The 10576-nt window shown below is 32.5% G+C and overlaps 1 protein-coding gene across 1 annotated transcript; it reads left to right on the top strand.

Annotated features, from left to right (window-relative positions):
* The first annotated feature begins 11 nt into the window (after positions 1 to 11).
* Positions 12 to 3089, top strand: LOC127252616 (COBRA-like protein 10). The gene is made up of 2 exons (XM_051276874.1): positions 12 to 1039; positions 1650 to 3089. Exons 1-2 carry the CDS (start codon positions 460 to 462, stop codon positions 3062 to 3064), a joined length of 1995 nt encoding a protein of 664 aa, XP_051132831.1. The 5' UTR covers positions 12 to 459; the 3' UTR covers positions 3065 to 3089.
* Positions 3090 to 10576: the final 7487 nt, after the last annotated feature.

A 10576-nucleotide genomic window follows, 5' to 3' on the forward strand; every position in this document is an offset into this window, starting at 1 on the left:
TTTATGTTTTGAGCATGAGTGAATGATCTTTTAAATACCATACAAATCTGTCATTATGAAAATAGAATAAAAAATGCTAAAAATATAAGGTTAAAAAATACTATGTAACAATATAAAATAAAATAAAAACGATAGATAATTCATGTCCCTAAATGATCTCTGAACCAGTGAAGATTAATGGCGGAAGAAGATAACCTCAAGGGCGCTAAATTGAATTGAATGAAGTCCAACAGATTTCAGCGTCTCCTCTCTCTCTTATAATCAAATTCCTTGTCCCTAATATCATCTTCTTCTTCTTCTTCATTGCCCGATGCGCCGTGTCCTCCTGCACGGGGCATTCCAGGCTCTCTCTCTCTCTCTCTCTCTCTCTCTTTCTCAAATTAAAAAAACAAAACAAGCCATAGAAGATTTCTAGAAATTAGAAACTAATTAATTAAAATAAATAAAAAAAAATAAGAAATGTCGGTGCGCAGTATTCTAATTTCCTGGGTCTTCATCGCGGCTCTGATTTCAATCGGCGCGGCGCAGGACAACGACGATCCGGAAGCGGCGGCGGCGGCGGAGGGGGACGGCGGCGCTCCGAAGCCCCCGAAGGAAGCGCAGGACTGCAATGGCATATTCGCCTCATACATTTCGCAGGGGCGGGAGAAGGAATATCCGTACGTGAAGAACGCCACGGCGCAGTCGTGGGCGTTCAAGGCCACCGCCACCGTCATTAATATGGGGGCCGAGGAGCTCAAGTCCTGGCAGCTCTATGTCGGATTCCAGCACGACGAGATCCTCGTCACCGTCGACGGAGGCGCCGTCGTCGACGGCGAAGGCTCCCCCGTCCACGTCGGCAAGAACGGCACCATCCTCGCCGGATCCCCTCAGTCCGACCTCAAAACCGCCATCGACACCGCTAACGATTTAACGCAGATGCAGGCGCAGGTTAAGATTAAAGGAACCCAATTCGGCGGCGCCGCCAAAGACGCCGCCATGCCCAAAACGATCAAGCTCGTCAACCCCGAATATAAATGCCCCGCCCCCGCCAAGAATGGTCTTCCTCTTCTTGCCTTCTTATTACATACAAGTTACAACAATTAGGGATAAAGAAATTTACCCAACATTCTCAAATACCAACTCACCGTACTGCGTTGAAAATTTCGAAAATTTTGATATTTTAAAAAAGTTCGATATTTTTGCAGTCCATATTATTTTTATTAAATAATTTAATTATTAATATAAATAATAATAATAATAAATTTTTAAAATCATAACAAAAAAAATAGATAGACTATTGAAAATTTATTAATTTTTTTATAATATTTTTATGGTGAAGAATTGTGATATTTATTTATTTATTTATTTAATTATTTTAAAATTTAAAATTATAATTTTGTTATATGCAGTTATCGTATCAAAATTAAAATTTTCAATATAAACAGTATATACCGGTATTGTAATAAAATTAAAATTTTCTGTATAAATAGTATATACCAAAATTATCGGTACTGTACCTGTATGTATTTTTATTATACCAAAAAATTCGATACAATATCAATATTGATCAGTATTTTTGGTACGGTATAGAATCCATCCCTCGAGTCAACAATACTATTAATTAATTTATTATATAATTAATTAATCTTGAATTAAATCCCGTCCAGGTGGCACTATGCACGTGTGCTGCAAAAAGGATCCAAAATTCAAGAAGAAGGAATTCGGGGCACGGCAGTACGGCGATCTTCATTTAATGTACGATGTTCTGCAAGCCGACAGCAATAAATATCTGGCGCAGGTCACCATCAACAACAACCACCCGTTGGGCCGTCTGGACCAGTGGAATCTGACGTGGACATGGATGAGGAACGAGTTCATCTACACCATGAAAGGAGCCTACACGCACGAGAAGGGTGCCTCCGACTGCATCAACGGCCCTCAGGGACATTACTACAAAGACTTCGATTTCACCAACGTCGTCAACTGCCAGAAAAGCCCCCTCATCGCCGATCTCCCTTCCCAGCTCGAAAACGACGACAAATTAGGCAAACTCCCCTACTGCTGCAAAAATGGAGTCCTCCTCCCCAAATCCATAAACGAAACCCAATCCAGAGCCATTTTCCAAATGCAGGTCTTCAAACTCCCGCCGGACCTCGACCGGAACGCCATAACGCCGCCGCAGAACTGGCGGATAGTGGGCCGGGTCAACCCGACCTACAAATGCGGGCCTCCTCTCCGGGTTGAACCGACCGAATTCCCCGACCCGATGGGGCTCGACGCCACGGTGCCGGCGATCGCCAGCTGGCAGGTCACGTGCAACATCACGCGCCCGAAGCCGAAGCAGAACCGGTGCTGCGTCTCCTACTCTGCCTACTACGCCGACGCCGCCGTCTCCTGCGACACGTGCGCCTGCGGCTGCGACGGAAACAACGACGGAAAATGCGACGCCAACGCGCCGTCGATGCTCCTCCCCGTTGATGCCCTGCTCGTCCCTTTCGCCAACCGGACGGCGAAGGCCAAGGCGCTGGCGCAGATGCACCACCACAAAATCCCTAAAAAGCTTCCCTGCCCCGACAACTGCGGCGTGAGCGTGAATTGGCACGTCGACTCCGACTACAAGAACGGGTGGACGGTGAGGGTCACCATCTTCAACTGGGAGGAGGACCCCTTCGCCGACTGGTACGCGGCGGTGCAGATGAAGCCCGGCTACAAGGGTTTCGTGAGGATGCACTCTTTCAACGCCACCAAGGTGCCTACGCTGCACAACACCATAATGTTCAGGGGCACCAAGGGCAACAATTATCTCGTCGGAGAGACGAATTCGTCCCACCCGGACAAAGATCCACCGGTGCCCGGAAAGCAGCAGACCGCCATTACGTTTTCCAAGGCGGAGTCGCCGGACTTAGACGTCGTGGCCGGCGATGGCTTCCCCGCCAAGCTTATTTTCAATGGGGAGGAGTGCGCGCTTCCCACGCGCCTCCCTAAGCGGAACGGTGCCGCCGCCGCCGCCGCTCCTGGATTGGGTGCCGCCGCCCTGCTCATTGCTCTTTTCACTAGCCTGCTCTTGATAGGGACTAATTAATTAATTCTCAAGAATGAGAAAATTGTAACGGACCTCATTGAATATATATATATATAAATTATGGAGTATATATTTGTATAATATAGCTGAAATTTGTTAGTTCGCTTTTTGATTTGATAGCATAAAATGGGCAGCTTGATATGGAGCTGACGGTCGAAGAAAATAAGCTCTATATTGATTCAATTGTGTCTATTGAATTAATTGCGATAAATTATCTATCTCCTACGTTTTAGTATTTTAACTTAATACCCCTATTATAAAAATATTAGCTTAACTCACTGTTATGCTAAAAATTAAGCGCATACCTTTTAACTATAACAATATAACATTGTTAAAATATACTTTATCCATCCCAATTCAAGAAAGTCTTTTGAAATTTTGTAGCAAATTAATACATAATAATATTTTATTAGGTAGTGTAAGTGTGTAAGAGTTTTTTACTTTGCCCATTATGTATAAAGTAATTGTATATGTAATAGTATGTTTGTAATTTAAGTAAAAGTTAATTGTATTTTAATATTAGTATATAATTAATTTTTTCCAAAATAGAAAATGAATATTTTGAAGTGGGGCAAACAAAAATGGTAAAAAGAATACTTTGATTTGAAACGAATAGAGTGTGTATTTGGACCGTTATACCCCAAGGTTTACCAAAATAAAAAATATTCTCTCAAATTTGCTGTGAGTCGTTCGTTAATTTTACCCTAAACCCCAGTATTCTTAATCTCCCCCAAGTTCTCTCTAGTCAAACATATAACCGTTGTCCGTCACCGCGGTTCATTGGGGAGTTTTCACCCGTCCGAGCTGGTATTTCTTTGTCCTTGCATTTTCCATTTCTCGTTTGGCACCAAATTTGCAGTTTGTCGGTAAGAATCTCTCGATCGATTTTACAGTGAGTAATCTTGATTTCTATATGATGTTGCTAATACGATGCAAAATTTTGTAGAAATTATGAATTTATAGTTCGGATTTTGAGTTTTTTTAACGTCGTTGTTGGATTTATGTGCTTATTTATCTAGAGTTTGGTCTTTGTTGCGATTTTTCTTAGTCACTAGTGTTAATTAGGACAACCCATTGAGTTATAGTGATGAATTTGGGGATTGTTTTGCATTGTTTGAGGTATTTTGATTTGGGCTTAGACGCTCTTGGATTATTGATATTTGGGGATTTCTTTGGATTTTGTGTTAGTTGGAAGGTGTTTGTAGAGATCATGGAGTTTATTTTTTGAATTTGTTCAAATGTTCCTTATTGAAAATATATTTATGTTATGCAGATATGGGAAAAAATGTTTATGGATGAATAGAGAAGGCAAACATGGGAATGATGATATAAAAATGGGTGATTGGGTGATAGAGAACGTCAATCAAGATATGGAAGATCCTATTAGTGATGCAATGGAATATGGATGAGGCAGTGTTCAAGAGGATCAGATTGCGGAGAGAATGAATGCAACACCGAGGTGGAATTTAGGGCCATAAAGTTTTGATAATGAATGTCCAAAACTTTTTTACTTTGATGATAGTGACTTCGAGGAGGGTGCCGAGGAGGAGGATGCCGAGGAATCAAACGATCCCTTTTGGATGTACGATGAATTTGATGGCTCGAATGATGATGACATTTTCACAAAACAGGCACAAGAACTATAGGATAAACGAACCAAAATTAAACAGTTGTTGAGGGAAGTGTATTTTTTTAGGAAAGAATGGGTGAGTGAGACGAATATATTGATATGGGAAGCAATGATCTTTTCATAGATATGAAGTTCCCTTCTCGAGAAAAATTTAAGGAGATTCTTAAGGATTAGGCAGTCCGCAAGGGTTGGGACTTGAGATACCCGAATATTGAAAAACACGTGGTTACATGTGACACCCCGGCCCGCAAGCCATGCAAAGCCGAGCGTATCGGGATGGGAGACTAGCTTGACAAGTCAACACGAGTCATTCCAGCGCACTTTTGTCCTCACCTACGCACACCCATCCTCAAATTACTCTAGAGCAAGCACGCTTAACTCTAGAGTTCTTTCAGTAGGACTTCCGAAAAGGAATGTGCACATTGTTGACATGAGTAGTCTATTCAATCCGTTTAACCTATATTCATCCTCGGATGGCCTGACACCAGCCCAACTTCGGGGGTATTACATCCTCCACCACTTAAGAATGCAGCGTCTACGTTGCACCCTAAGGATCGTCAACTGTTAGGCCCATCATTAGTCCGGGTTAACGACTACGAGCTGTCGCATGCCGGCTCTGATACCAACTGTGACACCCCGACCCGCAAACTATGTAAAGCCGAGCATATCTGGATTGCGGACTGGCCCCACAAGTTAACACGAGTTCTTCCAGCACGCTTATGTCATTACTCATGCACACCTTGAAAAGTCTCTCAGGGGTCACCCATATTCAAATTACTCTAGAGTTCTTTCAATAAGGCTCCCGAAAAGGAGAGTGCATATTGTTGACATGAGTAGTCTGTTCAATCCATTTAACCTATATTCAACCTCGAATGGCCTGACACCGGCTCATCTATGGGAGTTGGCCTAGCACCGACCCAACTTCGGGAGTATTACATTACGGTTGTTTTAAAAAATGGTTGTGATTAGTCTTTAAGGTCATCATCTATAATGCGAGTATTCATTTTTTTTTTAATAAGCATACTGTTTACCTAATATTACAAATACCCTTACAATTTACAATATATTACACAAATATCATTACCTTTATATCACGCAATACTAATAAAATTATTTTAGTCATTTCTATTTTATTTCTATTATATCTCAATATAATACTACTATTTATAAAACTACGTACAAAAAATAATTTGATATATATGGTGTATTAGTTAATACACATACGAATGATTTTAGGAGAAATATGATTAGGGTTTGTTTATTATACGAGATTATGGTGAATAATATTATTTTATTCGACTTAATTTCATATTTATTTTAATGTGTTTGTGTCCTATATAATTAAAGTTCCGATAAAATTATACTAATTTATTATATTATTAATACAATCTAACCTCTAGTATTAACTAATCATACTTAATAAAATATCTAAATTATCCTTTTATTTATACACCTATAAGCATTTTATGTAAATATAATAATATTTTTTTCTAATATATTTTGATTTCATTTGAAATTTAATTAATTAATTAATTTTAATTTTTAATTAATAATATAAAGTGATAAGAATGATATAAATATATTACTAAAATTTAATTTATAATTCTTAAGTTAAAAGTACATATATTTAATAAATAATAACAAAATGTATCAAATTATAGACACATTATGTCTTGACAATATCATAATTAAATTTCAATGTATTGTCACATAATATATTGGCTTACCAAAAAGAAAACAATGTATAAAATGAATTATATTATTATAATTTATAATAAAATTATTAAGGATATTTTAGGTAAGAAAAAATATGTGGGGAGCGAACTTATGACTATGAGATCATTGGTTCAAACCTTGCGCCTCCAGGTCGACACATGTTCGTCTAATAAAATTTGTATTGTCGGACCTAATTTGCAACGTATTAGGTTCGATCGAGAGTTTATCCAGTGCGCACTTTCGAGTAACGACTGCGGTGGATTCTCACGTTATCAAATATATATATATATAATATTAATAAAGTAAACATAATGTAACTTTATATAATATTTAATCACATAAAATAAACCTTACATTAATTAGTCAATTGATTAAATAATCCGTTAAACTTATCGAGGGATTATAATCCATTCATTCGAAGTAAACGCACCCTTAGTATATTAATTAAAAATATATTAATAAATATAATTACAATACAATACAAATAATTATAATCTAATTAAAATTTTAAAAAAAATGTAAATTAAAATTTTAAAATTTAATTAAAATGTATTTTTTTGAAAATAAAAATAATAATAATATAAAATATAAGTCGTTCAGAAATAACAACATAATCACGATACTTGCAACGTAAGAAATAGTGTTTGTATTGCATGTGTATCCCACAGACACACTAATGTTATTTAATGACGTGGTTGTATATTAAATAACATAGGCATGTTCCTGAAATACACATAAAGATATATACATGTGTTTTCTAATTGTAAAGTGTCAATTATTTTTATTTCCATCCGATCTATATAATTTATTTTTAAGAAAAATATTATACATTTTAATTATATTTTAAATTATATTCTCTATATTTCATAATTAGATATTCATTTGTTTTTTGCACGTAATTTTAGAAATATTAATATTGTATTAAGATGTAAGTAAGAATAAAATAGAAATGAGTAAATAACCTTATTAGTATGTGTGATATAAAGGTAATGACATTTGTGTAATATATTGTAAATTGTAAGGGTATTTGTAAGGTTAGGTAGATAGTACAGTTACTAAAAAAAACAAAATGAATACTTTATTATAGGACGTACTAAAATGGAAAAATGGATACTTTGTTATGAGACGAAGAGAGTATAATTTATAACTTTTTAAATTTTAATTTTAATCTATAATATTATAATTACTTTTACTAATATATTTTAAATTAATTACTAATTACGAATTTTAAAAATTTTCGTATTTACAATAAAACAAGATTTTTTCCAGGATACGAAAAGAGTAACAAAGACTCCAACCCGTTGTGTTAAAATTGGGGGTTGGGCTCCTACCCAATCTCATTTTCCACCCCATTTTGGAGTTTCTTAAACCATTTTTAATCCATAAATTTCATTTATATAATTTTAATTCAAAACAATGTAATTATTACAATATTTTTACTTTAATCACAATTTTATTTTTACTAATATTTTTCAAATATTCTATTTTATATACTAGTGTTACTAAACAATTTTTTATATTAATAATTTACAATAATTCTCTTAAAAATTTATAAAAAGAAAAAAAAATTAACAATCTTTCTTAAAAAATAAAATAAAAGGGCAACACCATTTTTCGGCGTTTCACTGTACAACACAAAGAATCGACATGAGATTTCGCGTGGGTGGTTTGTTGTATATTTTTGTTATTTTTTGAATGTAATGCGTAATTTATTATAATTTTTTTTTTAAAAAAAATGATATATAATTTTATATTTTAAAAATTTATATATAGTTTTTTTAAAAAAATGTAAAATTTAATTTTTTAAAACGTGATGTAATTTTATTTTTTGAAAAGCAATATAATTTATTTTTTAAAAAATGATATATAATTTAATTTTTTAAAAATTGATATGTAATTTTATTTGTTTAAAAGTAATGTGTAATTTTAGTTTTTTTAAAATGATATATATAATTTTATTTTATGTAAAGTAATATGTAATTTTTAAATAAAATATAAATTAGTATATTTTTGGATGATAATCTAAAAATAAATTAAAATTAAATGTAAAATATAAAAAATATATTTTTTAGAGTAAAATTTATAATTTATAATTAAAATAAAATGATTAGAAATTAGAATGCATTTTTAAGTTATTCCGAAGATGAAGTAATGAATTGTAGTCGAACTAAATAAGATATTTGTATTCCTAAAATACACATGCATGATGTAGATACATAGGCGGTGTTTAGACTTTTGTGTCTCTGCAAATTAAAGGGTGTGTTTGTTTAGGGGATTGGATTAGATTTTTATTATTCATTCTATTTTTTTTTAAAAAAAATATCAAATTAAACACTTATTTTTTATTTTTTATACTCTCTCCGTCCAATTAGAAAGTATACATATTTTTATTTTGAGACGTCCAATTACAAAGTAACAATTTCATTAAATACCCCATTTTTTCATTAAATACCCCTACTTTACATCACATCATTACTTTTATACCAAAAAAAGTAAGGGCAAAAATGTCATTTCACTACTTTTATCTATCCACTATAATTAAAATACTATTATTCTTTAATCTCCGCGTCAAAAGTAAATGTATACTTATTTAGTGGACGGAGAGAGAGTATTATACTAAAAATCAATTTTACATTCAAAATATCACATCAACGCCTATTTATATCACATCATACAAGTATTCAAATTCAAAATTTTTACTATTCAAATCCCAACTCAAAATCCAATCCCCCAAACAAACACACCCTTAAATATACTTCCTCGGTCCTATAAAAAACTATCTATTTTTTATTTTAGTCCATCTCCTAACAAAATATTCATTTCCTTTTTAGTATCTATCTAAGATTTCAAATACCCTTACAATTTACAATATATTAAACAAATGTCATTACATTTATATTACACAACACAATACTAATAAAGTTATTTTAGTCATTTCTATTTTATTCTTACTATATTTTAATATAATATTAATATTTCTAAGACTACGGGCAAAAAATAAACAAATGCTTAGTTATGGGACGGATAAAATATATTGCTTCAGAACTCAATGAATTAATGTCATATTTTTGTTTGTTATTATTATATACTCTTTGGTCCACTTTAAAAATTTACAATTATTTTTTAATATTAATAATTATATCAAAATATAGTCTAAATCAAAGAAAAATAGTAAAATATTTTTATGAATGTTTTGTATTACTAATATAAAAATGTTTATACAAAAAAATTATACAAATATAAGAATATTTTTAATATTAAATTCAATCACGCAAAAAGTAAATGTAAACTTATTAAACCAATTGAGAGAATAATTTTATTTTTACTTTTTTTGTTTGTTGAATTTACTTTATTAGTTGTTATCTTTTATCTGTTGATTTTTTTGTTCGGTTCATCTATATATTTTCTTCCCAGTGAACATCACCATTTGTTTTTTTTTTTTTGTCTTTCACTTAGGGTGTGTTTGTTCGCGGATTGAATTTTAAATACACTATTTATTTTATTTTTTCACCAAAACAATATTAAATCAAACACCTATTTTTTATTTTTTATATTATATTAAAATTAATTTTACATTCAAAATATCACATCAACACCTATTTATATCACATCATACAACTATTCAAATTTAAAATTTTATCATTTAAATCTCAATTCAAAATCCAAACCCGCAAACAAGCACACCCTTATTTGTCCGCTTCTTCATTCGTTTATAAAATTTAATAATTTATAAATTAAACCCGAACAAAAATATTACGGAATCTCAAAACTTCTCGCCATAATCTCTTCACATTGTCATAATTTATTGAATGACAATTTTGTTCCTCAAAGATATAATAACCATTATATTAATTTTTAATCCAACAAATTTAAAATTAATCAATATTGTAACTCTTCCATTAATGGTAAGTAAGCTTTTGTAATTAGTAAAGACTATAAAAATTATAACATATATAGTAAGGGTGTGTTTGGCTTGAATTTTCACTCAAATTACTATTATTTAATTTATACCATTTTTTAATAAGAATATATTATATTAAAATTCTATTTAAATTAAATATAAATTAATTTTTCAATTTTAGACAAAAAAAAAAAAAACCCTCTAAATTTACACAAATTCATTTAAAATAAGATCAATTTACACAAGAAAAAAATACTACTACTAC

The sequence above is a fragment of the Andrographis paniculata genome, unplaced genomic scaffold, assembly GCF_009805555.1.
Source record: "Andrographis paniculata isolate CXL003 unplaced genomic scaffold, ASM980555v1 Contig46END, whole genome shotgun sequence".
NCBI lineage: Eukaryota > Viridiplantae > Streptophyta > Magnoliopsida > Lamiales > Acanthaceae > Andrographis > Andrographis paniculata.

Bases quoted from the DNA above. Each gene is read 5' to 3' on its own strand.
- LOC127252616 (XM_051276874.1), top strand. From the start codon at position 460: ATGTCGGTGCGCAGTATTCTAATTTCCTGGGTCTTCATCGCGGCTCTG. The intron at 1,040-1,649 runs GTCTTCCTCTTC...AATCCCGTCCAG, and splicing joins CCCCGCCCCCGCCAAGAATG to GTGGCACTATGCACGTGTGC.